Consider the following 18021-nt stretch of genomic DNA (forward strand, 5'->3'; position numbering starts at 1 on the left):
TTAAAAGTTTTCAAAAAAAATGTTAAGAGTTACTCCAGAAGACAGAATTTGAGACTGATAAGAACTTGATGAGAACATGTCCTCAGTGGTCATAAATGCCTTAGAGACCCAGAAACCGAACTCTTAATATAACCACAGCAACCTGCATTTGATCACCAATAGCAGTGGGTATGATGCAAGACGAAAACAATGTTAATCTGAATTGTTATCCTTTATAAGCGTCTATTGCATCAATTTTAGGTCTTGCTATCCCATTATGACATAGCCAAAACATACATCTATATTTTATTCGCTGTGGATTAAATAAAGATATGGCCAAAATTAATATCACAAAATAATTCATGGTCACTTCAAACAAATGTAGTCTATTTTGACATAACATTTTATTTCTACTTAATTTGATTCAAGTGGAACGATACCATGAAGTCCAAAGTGTCTCCAAATGTCATAGTAATCGCATTTCCTTCCTCTTAGTTGTTTCTAGAAATGCTGTAGCCATATCATTTAATATGCCTTGAGGCTCCTTGGTCATTTGGCATATTTTATTATACATTTCCTATGCATAATTTCAGCATACTTAAGATGGAATATCTTCTTAGGTTCTTTGTCAAATGCTAATTCTAAGCAAAATGTGAAGGCCGTGCATTCAGTTGCAGGGGGTTTTTAGTTGTTTCTATGGTTTGAAATGTCTGAATGCCTCAAATTGGCCTTAAACGTATTTTTTTGATAGCAAAGGAGTAGTTATTTACAGAAAGAAGAGCAATAAGAGATAAATATCAGGATATGGATGTTGTTAATGTTTTTAACACTCATTCTTCAACGTAGCAGTGAGACAGGGAACATATTTGTCTAGGATCATTCTTCTAACTTTTGTAACTGAAGAGGAGTCATCATGGGCCTTTTCTGTAGACACATGTAGTTCTCCATTGGATGTAACTGTGCGCTTTCAACTATTGCACCAGAAATCAAGGTCTTTTAAATCTCTTAATTCTATCACTTGAAGTGATGCCAATTTGATGAAATAGCAGCAACATTTTCCCCATTTGCAAAATTACTTTGCGGTGTAGAGAAGCTACAATATAATTATCAAGGGGTGCATTGATGTTCTTTGAGATCATTAAAACTGGCTTCACTTTGCATGACAAGTGTAGTGTCCGATACTCTTAATACCCTGAAGTTCAGACACAACCAACCTTTTAAAATAACCTATCAAGGCCAACAGTTGTACAGAATTCCAAAATGTAAGTGTAGCCTCAGGAGTCACTCCTGCCTTGTTGTGAGCATGGTCTGTGGTACTCACATTGGGACCTAAAATAAATCACTTTCTATGGGTAGATATATATCCATATATATTTATATATGATGTTATATATATAGATATTATACATATATATTAGATATTAGATTCATGTAGCCAAGCAGATTTCCAGTTAAGGGTGAGGGTCATATATCGCTAACTTCACATGCTGTACTTAATTGATAGTTCTTCAGTCCTTGTTCATAATTGGATGTATAATCAATGATAAACATACCATAAACATGGAATTAACGATAGCATTTTTTTCTGCCATGGAAAAGGTGATACTTCAGAGAAAGGGGAACAAAGCAACACTCCTGGATCTTCTCTAACTGCCCCATGCACATTATGTTCCACTGGGAAAAGTCAGTAATAGTTATAATTAATAAATTATTAATTATAGTTTTCTGGTACATCAATGCACCCCTTGATAATTATATTTATTTGGCTGCTATTAACAAAATATGGGTGATGGCTAAACTCAAATGTGTCCAGTGTTGAATCTCTGTAGCCCTGAGCAATTTCAATCTTATTCTTCATTATTTTTTCCCATTCTGTACAATAAATGTATATCTGATAATCAGAAAGAATGATGATTTAAAAAGAGTTCATTTCTATGCTAATAAATAAAGCCGTAGAAAAATTTTACTGCTATAGATGTCATTATATGTAATAATTTTTCATCCAAATTAAAGCCTAATTCTGCCTTATTGCTGAAAGTAATACTGGAAAACATCAGAGTGGACATCAGCTGAAGGTACAAATACAACCCCTTAAAAAGTAAAACATTACTTTTGAGGGTATTTTCAGTTAACAACATTCAATTCTCTTTTTAAAAATAATGTTCCACTACCTTTCCTATCTGTGGAGTATGAAGTTTACAAAAATAGCCTCTGTCTTTGGAGGACCACAAAGACACAGACCAATGTGCCAAGCCCATGGGAAACCATTGTCCAATGGATTTCAGAAAAGCCCCAGGAATGTGCCTGCTCTGCGTACTGGTCAGTGGACTGCTTATATAATTTTTTGACATCAACCCATTGCAAAACGGAATTGAGATGAACCTAGCCTTCTAGTAAAGCTCAAACTGTCTGAGGCTTTCAAGGGGCAGCGGTAGCATTTCAGACGCCATTGCTGTTCTCCCTCATCATTTATTGTTTTAATGAACAAATGATGAATTAAGTTTCTCCAGAAAAGTGTTTGAACAAGCTGGTTATCAACAGTGCTAGTGAACTTTGCGAATGCTCGAATGCTGTTTTACTGAGTTGCTATTACCTCACGGCAAGCCCGCGCGAGCTCACACACACACACACACACACACACACACACACACACACACACACACACACACACACACACATATATTGCCTGGTAGAGATGCAGGATTTCATTAGATGTAAGATGAAGGTGGGATTCTAAGCAGAATGGAGGCCAGCAGCTTTTACAAAAACCTGGAGTTTTTTGTTTGTTTGTTTTGGTTTGTTTGTTTGTTTGTTTTGTTTCTATGAGTTTTGGCTTCATTGCTTTAAACTTGCATCTACCAAAAAGCACACGAAGAAGGAGCACACTGCAGGGTTACCAGAAGACCCTGTCTGCTCCTTATCACGCATCAGTGTAGACTTATGTGTTATTCAATCAAAGGAGTTCGTAAAAGTTAACATGTTTACCGATGTCCTCCCTCCGCCGCTGCCATCACGGCCCGTATAGAGAATTCAGTTGCTCGGTTCGCAAACATGACTCACAATCCACTTACCAGAAATTCTGAAGAGGCACAAATACAAAAAAGAAAAAAAAAAGAAAAAATTGCTTGAAAGGCTGAATTAAACGCATTTTACCAAGCAGGGATTCGAAAAGTACTTTTTTGCGCGAGTCTAGAATATAGCAGAACAAAGTCGACTGCTGGCTGTAATTAAGAAGTGGAGGCATTCAAACTGTAGAGAGCAGCAGCAGTCTTCTGCACACGGCCGCCTAGGAACTCCAAAGATTACTGGGAAAGCAGCGAGGAAGGTATGAGCAGGATGCCTCTGCTAGGGCGTCTCAGATGAGCGGCATTCACATGGCTCCTTATTGGAGCTTCCCAGAGTGAATTTATAAAGCACTGTTTATGTATGATTAATGCAGTAACGTATTTGGACAAAGAAACTTTTAGAATACAGCTTATGCTTGACTGTGTGAGCAGAAAAAGGCCCGTTCTGAACTGTACACCTAGCATCAAAACAGTCAAGGCAGTGGTGAAAACTATTTACCCCACTTGGAGTTTGCTAGGGCAAAAAAATCTCAACTGTGCCGGCTCTTTTGTAAACCTTCAGAATAGAGTAAATCTAATTATATTTTTCTCTTCCTTTCAAGTGGCGTTCCCATTATAATTTTAATAGTGTTTTATTTATACTGCTAAAAAAGTACTTTATTATGCTGTATTTTGCGCTTCAGAAAGTCGTTTCTCTTTATGTATAATAACAAATTGGGACATGTATAAAATATTCGTAATCAAAACATTTAAATTTTTGAATTGAGGTAAGACCTGAGCCCACTACTGGATTTTTTGTGTTCCTTACAAGTGACCTGATGTTTGTAGGTTTTAATTTCTCAGGCAGTTCTTCAGAAAGTAAATATTTGAGATTTTATATAAGTAAGGAACACTGCAATGGCATTTAGGTAATTAGAGAAAGATTATCCTGGCCTTTTTTTTCCCCCACAGACAAATGGCTCCTCTTAGCAATCTCAAACTTTAGATTCCATTTGGGCTTAAACAGGGAAAGAAAAAGAGTAACTCTAGTAATCTGTCAGATTTCAGGGAGGGTAATTAATTCTATCGCTCTCTAGCTTTCCCTTCTTAAAGTGTGGCCACGTCTCTCTTTTCTGAAGAAGGAACAGAAGGGACAGTAGTGTCCCCCAAGAATGTGCTCTCGCGGTCCTGCGTCTCTCTAAAGGCTTCTGAAAGTAAATAGGAGGTCCATGCGTGTGACTATATGTATGCAGACAAAGACTTCTTTAAAAATCCCCAAACCAACATCAGAAATTTCTGGCACAAAATGTCGGTCTACGTGAGTTCATATAGTATTGATAGTAAATCTAGGGAATGCAGGCTATTCAGTGGGTTAAACATTCATAACATCGTAAAACATATCCATCTTATATATATTTTGGATTGCGATATTGAGGTAAGAAATTATAGTGATAAGTATTAATATTCATTGTTTTGCTCATTATCTGTCATTGTAACTGATCCAAGAGTGTCAAAGTCTTTAGACCAAATAGACAACACATGAACATATACTGTATTAAATATTCAAACAACTTAATATACTTGTCTACATTAATTGAATCATAACCTATTTATACCTTCAAAAAATTACAAGATACTGTTGTTCAACATTGCCATAAGACCTACCAAACCTGCAGAAAGACATTTGGGGTTAGCACTATCCATTACTGACAGGATGATGAAGCCAGTCTAAAGAGTGTTTGTGATGTTTCAGAACCTGTCCCACACTTCACCATTCACCTATTGGAGTGCACAAGCCTAAGGGACCAGATCCTGATTCGGCTCCTTGAAATGCCAGTTCTATAAAGTTTTGTAGTCTGGCTTGTTGTGTGACAGTTGCTGAGAAATATCTGTCCTCTGTTTAAAAAAAAAAAAAAAAGAATGTCAATGATACAAAGGGAAAATCTTCATAGTTCAAATTAATGGCCTCATAGAAAAAGGATGTCCACACCCACCTAACTAAATTTTCCCCCAAGGAGCTCTTTATGTGTGGAATTCACAGCCTTGTTTGCTGTGTTTCTATATGGTCACATCCTCTCTCATTTCTGAAAGGAAAGATCCACTGTGGTAAGAATTGTTAGCCATGTTAAGCATTGCCAACCACTTAACAGCACTGGGAGGCTGGAAGCTGACGTTGATTTGGTACTTTCTAGCAAAGGTTCAAATATGCAAACGACCTTTATTCTAATACACTCCCTTTGTGAGAAAATCGGTCCTTTATGACTTTCCTATAGAGCTTTACTCTAGGAAAGCTGGGACAACCAAATGTTACTCATCCGAATGATCTTTGGCAAAAGTATGCATTAGTCTCTTCGGTAAAAATCTGTTTTGGAGCCATAAAAGGAAATTGAATACAGGGATACTATTAGATTTGCAAAAGACGAACAGGAACGAGCAGAAAGCATGCACGGGATGAATTCGAACACACCCGAGTGCATTTTCTGTTGGCCTTTAACTTACGTGTGTGCCTTGCCTGCATCCCTCGACTTCCTGCCTTCAACTCTCCTGAAGTTAGTGTAGCTGAGCTCTAGCCCTACTCCAAGTAAATCTTTCTATTATTAAGGAATCATGCTTGTATTATGGCATGAAGGAAACACAGTTTATAGAGGGGAGTTCAAAATGACAGCAGTCCCCTTAGTTCCCAGAAAGACAGTTACTGGAACGCAACGAAATATGTCCATGTGATACACTTGCTCTTCAAAGTGATAATATTAATGTAAGAAATACATCTAACATGGTATTCTGACCTGTCAATTTTTCCTCCCAGATCACAACAGCATCAGGAAATGAGTTCCTTCTCCAGTCAGATATTGACTTCCTCATATTGGATTGGTTCCATGCTATCAAAAATGCAATTGACAGATTGGTACGTATTTGTTTGGGCTGTTATGTTTATTAATTAAAATGTAGTCATTCTATCTTACCACTCAGGCATATAACACTCACACATGTAAATGGATCCTAGGGCTGAGAGACACTAGCTATTTTAAGCTTAATAGAAAACACAACAAACTTTTCTTGCTGACAAGATCTGTGAGGTAGACACCATTTCATCTCTCTCTTTCAGAAGAGCAGAGCTCTTGCTCTGGAATAGCATGGCACCTCTTTCTGGAGGTTGTAGAAAGCACTCAGGTGCTTGAAAACCACATTTTCTGTTTGTTGTAGTCTCTAATATATATTATTCTGGAAATTAAACATCTTTGTATTTACAGCCATAATTACCATTATAATACTGCAAGTAAAAATCATTTACACTTAATTTTATTATTTTCCAGCTAAGCTAGAATGTTCTTCTCCTGAAAATTAGATACCTAGAATTTTAGGAAAATATACATTCAGAGTATATTTTTAAAGGCTCAAATCATTTAAAACTGTTTTTATCGACTTGATTTTATTCATTTATATACATATATAATGGGAAAATATTCTTGAGAGCTTTTAATGGGCTCAAAACAGGATAATGTATTTAGAAAAATGTTTTTTCTTCTTCTATTTCTTTTCCTTGTCTGTTTTCTCAGTACTAGTAATGTTTTCTCAGTACTAGTAATGTTGCCTATGGGCCCTGCAGAATTCCTGAGAGGATTAACTGAGTTGATATTTGTGCAGTTCTTTGAATAATTCATAGCATTTAGTAAGCACTATTTGGATGCATGAATCAGTATAAACATTGTACTTAGCATAGAGGCCATTTCACACACACACACACACACACACACACACACACACACACACACACCACACACAGAATTAACTTACTCAAAAGTCCAGTTATATTTAGCATCAAGATAAGACACAAAACTGGCACATCTTTTCTTCTCAGTAAAAGTATTCAAGGTATTCTCTATTATTTCTAGCCAAAGAATCCAAGTTTCGGATCCCTGGAGTTGTTCAGTTTCCAGAGATCTTCAAGCTCTGAACAGCCGAGTCATTGCCACATCGATAGAAAAGAACAGAAACCAGAAAACAGGAAGTCCTTCAGTGAGTGTTCTCTTTGACTTGCTCATTTTACCTCCGTCTAAAAGCAGGGTTTATGAAATATAAATGTATTAAAATGAGATTTAAGCCAAAGCCAGGCTACTTTAGAAGGTTCGTAGCCATTTCCTACCTAGGGATTCATGCGCTGGAGGGCAGTCTGGGCATTCTGCTCACATCATTGTTGGTAATGTCTTCTGAGAAAAATAATTGTTCCAAGGTCATGGTCTCTTCTTACAGCAAACCTCTGAATCTCTGAGTAATAGCCACAGAGTTCAGATTGGTGATTGATTTTGAGAGTGGGAAATATCAAGCATCTGGTATGCTGACCGTTTGATTTTCATACATTAAAAGACAAGAGCGACCACCAAGTTGGCCCAACTAAGCCAACAGCCTTTTTCACCGGTCCACACTCCCAGAACACCAGGGAAATTTAGAAATATACATTGTGGAGTTGTCAGGAAGTGTGAGAAGGGCGGTAATCAAAGTTGCAGTGAGTTCTAGTTCCAAAAGTATTGATTAGGAGAAAGAATAACTTGCAACACTTACATTATGGTCTTCAAACCCTATTGTGTTTAGCCAGCCTTTTCTTTCTCAATAAAAGGGGATGATTAAAACATATCCTATGTAATCCAAACAGGAAAACTGACTACTAGACTTCTAAATGGACATGTAGATCCATTTCAAATCAGCCAATTCTGTCTTAAAAATTATAGCATCTTCCTTGAACCTTCCACCTAGCTACTTTTAACCACTTTTTTTCTAAACTTGAATATAGTTATATCCTAGCTTTTGAAACTTAAGAGCAAATCAGTAAGTTAAAGAAACACCAGTACATGTGGTGTAAATAAACGTGTATGGTAAATGAATGTTTATTTATGGAATATATAGCTCATTCGAAAAGATATGAATGTGGATGTGGATACGTTGCAACATATCTTTCAAAGATGAATGGTTAGGACTCAAAGTTCTAGAGGCTACAGGAGACATTGAACTGAGATTCTTTTGAAAAGAGGGAATTGCTAAGAGGCCTATACCATAGTTTTCTCCGACTACCAGAGGCTGATTCAGCCAGTCATCTGCGTTATGCGGCTCTTTAAGAAGGTTGTAATTACCTATGGCCACAAAAATACATGGGGTGTTGGTGAAGACTCATCTGTGCCTTTTTAAAGGATTTTATTTGGAGTTAACTTAATTTCAATAATATTTTCATTTATTGCTTGAGTTTCTGCCTTTCTTCGCACCTGGGATAAGGTATAAGGTAACATATCTAACATAGTGTTACAGGGTTAGGATTCAGTTGTGAGTATGTGCTTAATGTTAATTATGTAAATATTTTGGGGTAAACGCACAAGAGTTTGTGATGCAGTGATTAGAGGATCTGAAATCTGAGATTTAATTGCAGCTGTGGAAGAGAACTTGACATGCTTTTAAACCCGGAAGCAGTGGGGAAAAATTTTGGAGAAGCACATTTGAGAAACTGAGGCTGACAATCCTGCACTGAACAGTAATTATGTGAAATTATTGTTTCATTACATGTTAGAATGTTTCTTAGAAAAAAAATCTACGAAAGAAAGACTCATTCTTTCTCTCTAGTTAATTTTCCCCCACTGGAAAAGAGTATTACTTACTAAGAGAGCAAAGTCATTCTTACATAAAGATAACACTTTCCCTAGTACTGTTCCCTAGGTGCTGTTCCAAGTACTTATACTGACTGGGTAGTTTCATCAGTCCAAAGAGATTGCTACCATTTTTAACCCTAGATTTTAGATGTGGAAGCCAAGGCATCTAAAGTGTGTAAGACATTTAAGAGACACATGTCAAACTCAAGCAATCTGCTTTTACAACCTGCTCTTGTAACTATACTCAGCAGTTCAATGAACAAATAAAAGTTAATCTGTTTCAAACTGGACATTTGCTGAAAAGTGAAAAATCAAATCTCTACACAACAGTGAGCTTAAACCAAGACCCTAACATTTGCAGATAGATTTTGCTATCAAAGCAAAAGGGCTGTTTAGTACTAATGCTAATCCTAATTTTCAAAAAAATATTCCTTTCCTGTATCTTCTTGATTCTGTATAGTTGCGAGACTTCTTTCCAGTTAGGGCAGAGTTAGTCACTCTTCACGCCACGTTACCTCTAATCACAGGCTTGTATTCATTTCACTTGGAAGCTATCGTAAGTGACCTGTCCACACAATATTAAATTAGACCATGGGTGTGAAATAGCTATTATCATAACTATATTTGTTTTTTTAAAACTTTTTCTTCAAGTTAGAGCTCCCATGTATGAAACCCTTCTGAACTAGGTCTTAGATTAGAACGCCCAAAGATTAAGTTTCTTCAATCATATATTAAGTTTTAAGTCACTGTCTGGGGATTAAGTCATTATGTGGAGTCAGATTCACAGTAACATCTTCCTTATTAGTAGTCCAAGCACAAACTCTATTGTCTGTTTGCTGCCTTTGGCTTCCTGTGCCCTTGATGTTCCCACGAGTTTTGTCGCCAAGATTGTAAGCAGATAAAGCCAGAATTACTTTTTTAAAAAGGCATGTGAACATCATTAGCAGCTAACAGGTGGTCACGTCTTTGTCCAGTTTTTTTTTTCCGTTTAACATGGGAAAAAATATGTTTTCCCAATGAGTAAACTCAAAAAGTTATGTTAAAATCCACTTTCCTTTAAAAAATATGATTCCAACCTGCCAAGGCTATCAAGTACTAATCGGATATTTTAAGATATCAGTCGAGTCTAACAGACAAGAAGCCAGAAAATTCAATGCAAGGGCCAAATCACTGTGAGAAATTCAGGACAGCAGCCTGGGATGAGAGTAGGAGATCAGGTCTCTAGGGAGGGCTGCTATGGAAAAGGAAGAGTCAATCAAACACAGTGCTCACAGATTTCTCCAAGGAAAGAGAAAGTATCTCCCACTGATGGGAGAGAGGAAAGGCCCAAATATAATCATGGCATCAGATTACTTTGGAGAGCTTTTTTAACTTTTCCAAGTGTTCCTTTCCAGATCTATAAAAATGGGTCCGATAACATCCTTCTAGGATCATGTGAAAATTTGAAATTAGAGATGTAAATACTTAGTTCACAGCAGGCACTCAATAAATAGGAGCTCTTTTATTATCCTCTATGTCTCCAAGCAGATGGCACCAAGAAGGGTATGAGCCAAGGGTAGTGTCTGATGGAAGGCTGGAGCAGGGCACACATACTCTACATCCTCCTCCCTAAGGGTACAGGAAATACAGGAGAGCAGCCAGAATTGGATACGGGAGTCATAGCTGCAAAAGTCTAAATGTGAGCAGCTGGTCCTTCCCCTGGCACCTCACCAGGTGAAAATGGCAGCCAGGGCATTCTTGGGAGCAGAATTTCAGGACCCAGTAGAAGGGAGCCAGGAGATGTCCTTGATTACCTAATGCCCAGAAGAGCATGTCATTAAGAAGTCCTGGTTGATGGAAAGCTTCAACATCCAGCAAGTACTTCAAACAGAGCTCTGGTTTATCCCATCATTCACAGCCATCGAATATGAATGTTGGTTCTTAACAAATAACACTAAAATGTACATAAAATTCTCAAATTCACTTGTTTTTGCCTTCAAATAAAGACAGAAAGACAGACCCACCAATAGAAAATATGGTCCTTCTGCTATAATCTCTCTCATGGCTATAAATTTGCCAAACTATAAAATCGACAAGTCTGAAGGATAAATTTTATATAAACCACTTTCAACCTTACAACACACACTCAAAAAGTAGCAAACGTTTTAAAAGTCACATGGTAAGAGAACTAAAAGAAAATGCGTTTCCCCTTAGATATTCTAATAAGTTACAAAAATATGTTTTGGCAAAATATAAAAATTATTTTAATGTGGTTTCAAATACTTATTGGTGATTCATGCACCATATGAGATTTCAGGAATAAAGAAGATAGGAATAGAGGTCTTGAATACAATCTGAATACAATGCTAAAAGCTCAAAATCTGAAAACCTTTAGTGCGCTGTGCAGAAATCATTATCCTGCCAAGTTCAAGTAAGTTTGAGAGAAAAGTAGTGATATTTTGCAATATTCTAAGTAACATAGTTCTCAACAGCAACAGCTAAAAATATGACCTCACAGTAAATGGGTTGCATAGATCGTAACACATTTTCATAAAGAAATCATATACGAGGCAGAAGTCACATTGGACCTTCCACGGCCATTTGCAGTGTTATTTTAAAGGAACAGTTTATTCTGACTTTGCCACACCTCTGGCCCTGAGAACTGGGACTTCCCAGTAATATTTCTGTCCAGCTTGTTTCCTACTCCCTCATACCTACCATTCCACCAAAGCAATGAGGATCTCATAATGGATCTAACTAAAAAAATAGCTTAAACCCTGAACAACCCCTAAAGTGACAGGAGACTGAAGCAGTCCCTCTAATCCAGAATGACCAGTGGGAAGCAGAGAAAACAAAGGTTTTACAGCATATTAAAAAATGAGCCTCCAGCAACGCAAGAAATGGATACAGTGTGTCCTTGTTAGGGTTTCCCTCGCAGTGAAGAGACACCATGACCAACGCAACTCTTCCAGCAGTGAACTGGGGCTCACGTACAGTTCCAGTGGCTTAGTTAGTTATCACCATGAGGTTTAGTTATTTATCACGTCACAGTGGCACAGTGCAGGCAAACATGTTACTGGAGAAGGAGCTGAAAGTTCTACATCTTGATCTGAAGGCGGCTGAATAGGACCATGAATCACACGGGATGGAGCTTGAGCATGTATTATCTCAAAGCCTGCTTCCACAATGACATACACCTCTAATAAGATCACAGCTACTCCAACAAGGTCATACCTCTTAATAGTGCCATTCACTAAGGTCGAGCATTCAAACATATGAGTGTAGAGTAGGCCATTTTTATCAAACCGCCACATTCTTGGTAGAGTAAGTCTGGTATTTTCCCAGCAATTAACTTACTTGATCTAGGTGCTGTATATATAATCGATTATGATGCTATCTTTTTCACCCTTTTTTTGTTTGTATTTTAATGTTTTCTATTAAACATTGATATACAGAAAGTTAGATAGTAGGCATTTCTGTAATTCAATGAAAGAATATTCATTCACACTTTTAAACTGCAACATGAAAACTTTGAAACAAATACCTAATTTCCTTTATGATTTATATTAAGGCCTTTAAAATACAATGTTGATAACGCATTGTTTTTTTACTCATGGTCCCAAAGCATCATTTTTTATCCTTGTGACCCTTATGGCCTTTATGGGTAAGTATGTATATATATATATATATATATATATATATATATATATATATATGAAAATAATACATTTCTTATTCGTGGAAAACTAAAAAGTCATACTAATTTCTGTGATAGGCATGTAATTAACAATTGCTGAAACACACACCAACAAGCCTATCCTGGAGATTCATAAAATATATATCATAAAAGGTTTCTAATTATGAATTTCATATGAAACAGTGTAACCCTGCCAATGATTGAAAATAATAAGGTGAATAAGCCATCTGCCAGAAAAGAGAAAACAATATTAAACCTGCAGAGATCTAGTTAAGAAGATAAATAAATCAAATCTAGTTAAGAAAACAAAAAATGTTTTACTGAAGAAAGAAAACATTATTCGCATAGATTACTATGGGTTATTAACTGATCGGAAGGTTGAAAGGACAAAGCCTCTCTATTTAAGTGCCTTGGTTACTCACCTTAGCCCCCCTCACCCCCAGAAAGAAAGTATGTCACACCTAGCAGCCATTTTATTCAATACCACTTGAGGAAACCTGTTGAACAAAAATCTAAACAATCAATAATTTCAGCTATTTAAAGACTATTTGTTCATTGTTCATTTTTCGCAGTCTAAGAAAGTTCTTTTTTCAGAAAATAATTTAGATGATTTAAAAATGGACATTAAAATATGATTAAGCATGCTGTTTAAATTCAGAAGAGGAAACCCGTAAAGACTAGATACATACTTGACTAAACCAGGTGACCTTCGCTATTCTTCTGTGAGTCTTCATAGTAGCCAGCAGAAAGTCCCAACTTTTATGGGACCCCTAGCTTGTAATTTCTTCAAAACATTTAGTTTCCTGTGAATCATTAGATCCAAGGACTTAGTTTTGAGCCGTGCAAAGCAAGTTCTGATTAATCTCTTCTTTCCTATCTAAGGGGCTGATCTTACCCTCTGCCCTCTGGTCACCCAGGGCCATGCATCTGGAAGCATGAGCTATTCTCAAGCCCATGTAACCCTACAAGTGCACCATTGCTAGATCACCCATCTTCCTCCTGACCCTGGCAGTAACACTGTAACCATATTTCTCCTGAGATGAACTCCAGTTAATCAATTTCTGATTTCATTAGGTCAAGTGGCAATTTTCTTTCACTAATAGGCCAAACCCAGAGGGCTTCTTACTCTACTCTCCGGCAATATTTCCTAAACATTAGTACACTGTTGTGATTATAAACAAAAGAAAGTCAAGCTAAAAGTTTTCTCCTTCCTACTCTATGCTGAGGATTGGCACGTGTTAGCAGTTTATTATGAAGTTAAGCCTAGGATAGTTACTCATTATTGTCAACTAAATTTAAAGTGGCCTTTCTCAGCATGGTATTTGAAGCTTTCTTACATCTGTGTCGAAAAACGCTGTTTTGGATGCAAATGATAATACTCTTCCTAGAGCACTCAAGATTCATGTGGTCCACCCACTCACTTTGGTTCTAGACCACAGAAACTTGTACTATGATTCTTTAAAAGGCTTAAAGAATGTACCTTTCTTTTTAAGTCATTTTGTCAGCTGTCCAAATGGCTTCCTCCATATGCCTAGAAAAGTATTCATTTTAAGCATAGAATCTTCAGTGGTTTTGTTTTCTTTCGTCTTTTGTTTGTTTGTTTAGAAAATAAAGTTTGTTTCTTGTTTTTCATAGTATACTCCACAACCTTTAAGGAAAATCAGGTACCACTTTCATCCAACCATATGATGATAATCTGAAAAGAGCAAATATACCACCCAGAATTTATTTTTTAAAAATGTGATCTGTAACGTTAAACATCTGTGTTTTCTTAGAGAAATGGTTCGTGGATAATTTGAATGTTTAAGTGATAACTAACATCAACATTCCTATTTTTTTAACTCTCTTACTGAAAATAGATGTATTCTATTTGTATACGAAATTAATTGGCTTTAAAACCTAGACAAAATGTAAGATACTGTAGCTCTTCAGGAAATATGTACTATGATTTTGCTGTGGGTACTAATCTTGGTAGCACACACTTATAATCCTAGCACTTAGGAGATGCATGCTGGAGGATCAGGAATCTGTTACATATTATGTTCAAGGTCAGCTTTAAAAAACAGACAAAGAAACAGAAACAAAAGGCATCTTGCTATCAGACAAAGTACCTTCCCAAACACCAAACTAAGGTCAAAAATAAAAGCAAAATTTCTCCTCCTTCTTCTGCCCCTATACCTATTTCCTGTATCACTTTTCAAACATTTCCAAACTAGTTAAATAGAAATATACAATTCCACGTGCCTCTAGACAGTTCTTTATTCTCTCTTCTTCTCAACTACCCCCTTAACCCAGTCAGTGACCCTCAATTTGTTTTCCAGAGAAATGAGCTAATGACTGATCCTCAGCTCAGCATGCTGAAGTCACTACCTTTCCTTCACCCTGCTGAGATAGCATCCTTTACAATTCAGATCAGGGCGCCCCTCTCAATATTCTATCTCGCTATCCTATGTATTTTAAAGAATTGCCATGGTTCAAACCCCTTCTTGAGAATTTTTTATGTACACTGATTTCAAAGTGTCAACACTGTACTTGAATAAAGAAAATTAAAAAGATATTTTTCCAGTGAAGGAAATGTGATGGTTTTGATAAGTTTGAAAACTGAGATCTTCTTCTGAAGAGTCAATCTATTTATGGAAATTCAACTTAAAACGGGAGTGACAGAAATTCTGGCCCTCGTCACTTTCTTTAAAAGCTAGATGGAGTTACACAAGAAGCGGGTGGAAGAGTCAGAATTTTGAGTATTCTTGTTTTTTTTTTTGTTTTGCTCTGTTTTGCTTCTTTGTTTTGTTTTGCTCTGTTTTGCTCTGTTTTTTGCTTCTTTGTTTTGTTTTTGCTCTGTTTTGCTTTGCTTTGCTTTGTTTCATAGATGAGAAAGGAGTTTATTTGGCTTACGTTTCCAGGTCATAGTCCAACGTTGAGGAAAGTCAGGACAAGGACTCAAGCAGGAACTTGTAACAAAGGCTATGGAGTAACACTGCTGGCTGGTTCAGTCTTCAGCTCATGCTTGGCTAGCTTTCTTATATGCGTGAAGATTACTTGCCCAGGGAGTGGCGCGCACACGGTGAGATGGAAACCCTTCATCAATTAAAAATAAATACACCAACATACTCGCTTATGCATCAGTCTGATCTGGGTAGCATTTCAATTAAGGCTTCCTTCCCAAATGACTCTGGTGTGTGTCAGAATGCCAATTCTGGCTAACTGGGACAGCTGCTAGTACATTGACTTTTCCACTTTGTGTACTTGAGCACCATTCTGAACCCAAAATGCCCAACTATGTGATTTAGATGCATTTCTTAAATGTACAATATTTGAATTGCTTCTTAAATGCAATCGGTAGTTTGGCATAATTATTAAATAACACAAAGGAAACTTTGGACACAATGGAAATTTTCTACATTAGATCTAAAGGCAGTGTAAAATCAGGGTTTACATATACCTAAGGTATTTTTAAACTTTATATTATTATATACGTACTTGATATAATGATTTTTGTGGGTGAATTTTGTATAAAGTCTTCACAATTTTCTTGACTGTAAATCCATCAGTGCCTATATTTAGAGCTAAGGACAAAAAATATACTCATTATCCTCATTTTTAATTAGCTTTTTGATAATTCCGTGCAATGTATTTTGATCATATCCCCTTCTGTGTAGTCTCGGATTTGTGGTTTTCATTAGAGGGTAGCTAACCAACGAGGGACTTCCCTTTTAAAGAAAATGCGCTCTCCTTCTCCCACTGGCACAGTAGAAAGGGTAGGACTTGGAGACTTCTTCCCCACTCCATGCTGGACTTTGGTCTGATACAGTTGACTTTAGGTGGGTCTCATGAATGTTGCGCCTTCAGGGTTGAATATGCCACACTCTTGTTCTCTACACCTTGACTAGTTGTGAGCCCCTGTGTTAATTGCTATACACTGAGCAGAGAAGCATCGCTGGTGAAGGTTGGCAAATATACAATTCTATGGGTTCTACCATAAACCACTAAGATGCTAGTGTCATGTCCATTTAACAGAGTAATAGCTATAGGTTCCTCCCCAGGGACTCATAACGCAGGTTCTTAGCCTGGATAACATTATTAGATATGGATTTCAACTTATGGAGGGGGCCCTAACTCTAATAAGAAAAGGGTTGGTTATTACCATGATGTCCATGCCACTATTACACGTATGTGGTGTATGTGGTTATGTTTTGCAAGCCCAACCATTGCTGTAGAATTCACCGCTGGTTAGGATTAATGAGTCTGTTTGTCTTCTGGTAGCCTGCATGGTATCTTTCAGTGCTATGAAGGCTTCTCCAGTGGGTCTGAAATTTCCAGGCCAGTTCTAGCTTGGTTTCATATGTGTGGTGCCTTCAGCAATAGCGTCAGAGTGTCAAGTTCTAGAAAATAAACAAGAGCAGGGACAGTAGCCTATTGGGGGTTCTATGGGACCTTCTTGCAAATAACTCCAAAAGAAGGAAACTATTCATAGCACTAGGTTATGTATTAGTTATCCTGTGATGTATCGTAAAAATATTGTGGCCCTCTTATAGAGAAATTCCATTTAAATTATTTTTAATAAACGTTCATTTTAGAAAGCTTCTACAATGGTATGTTTCCTTATATTTTGAAATGTCATAGTGTCCGTTATCACCCTATACATTTTGCCTTAGAATAAATGCAGAATAAGCAAATGCATAATCTGTCAAAGATTTAGTTTTAACATATTTTTATTATTCTGTTAACTTGGGACATAATATATCTCCTATTTTCTGTTTTCTTAAGGGATTTGCTATGCTAGGGGGAACAATGTCATTCAATTACACTGGTATTTATTATCTTATACAAAGTAAAACGAAAGCCTCTAAAGCTCGTATTTCAGAAAAGTCAATTCTGTTGCCGAACTGACAAACCTGCCTGTTTAGCCACCATGTGCCGTGTATCCAATATACCATTCTTTCTAGGTAAAGTAATCCTAGCTCACCAAGGTATTGGTCATTTACTTCAATCATACTGATCCACTAGATAGTGGGTGCCTAACGGAAATACACCATGACCTTGTGAAGCTTACCTTTCCCATCCTAGTTTAGAAAGCAGTCTGAAACACGGGGGCATCTATGCTCAAACCAAAGTGAATAATTGAATAAGCAAATAACAGACTGTATGAACAGAGAGTCCCGAAGAAAGCACCGTTTATGCACACACAGCAAAGCTTTGGGTCCTTCAATAAGTACTTTATAGGGGAAAAAAGATTTATATTCAGAAAACAAACACTTGAAAGTGATCTTTAAATAAAAGTAACAAGTCAAAGAAGGTTGTTTGAGAAGGGAAGGCAAAGTGTCCTCAAACTTAATGATATTATGAAACTGTAGAAGCTTTTTAAATATAGAAGAAAGAATGATGGCAAGATATGATGAGTACATATTAGAATAGGAACCCAAGAGCCAGAGAATAGAGGGTTTAGAAATTTATGAATCTAAAGAGTACAAACTTTGGGAAAACAACTTAAACTCAGACTGACAAGGGAGTCTGAACTATTTGGCTGAGGGCTTGCACTGTGGACTTCGGTCTAAAAGAGGCAGGACCTTAGCAGGGTGCTGCGATGTAGGCAGACTATGCTAACATTGCTTAAGGTGATCCTATGAGAAAAACAATGAAAGGACGCTGAGAGGTAAGAACATACTGCCGCAGACCAAGTGACAGATGC

At 37.0% G+C, this 18021-nt stretch overlaps 1 protein-coding gene across 5 annotated transcripts in view; it reads left to right on the forward strand.

Annotated features, from left to right (window-relative positions):
* The window catches only part of Arhgap15 (Rho GTPase activating protein 15), a 619269-nt gene that overhangs the window by 312711 nt on the left and 288537 nt on the right, over window positions 1-18021 (forward strand). For all 5 annotated transcript variants that reach the window (XM_063283268.1, XM_017591542.3, XM_017591541.3 and 2 more), the window contains exons 7-8: window positions 5830-5928; window positions 6917-7040. In XM_063283268.1, the coding sequence (XP_063139338.1) occupies window positions 5830-5928; window positions 6917-7040 (223 nt within the window). The remainder of the gene's footprint in view (window positions 1-5829; window positions 5929-6916; window positions 7041-18021) is intronic.

Source organism: Rattus norvegicus, chromosome 3 (assembly GCF_036323735.1).
Source record: "Rattus norvegicus strain BN/NHsdMcwi chromosome 3, GRCr8, whole genome shotgun sequence".
NCBI lineage: Eukaryota > Metazoa > Chordata > Mammalia > Rodentia > Muridae > Rattus > Rattus norvegicus.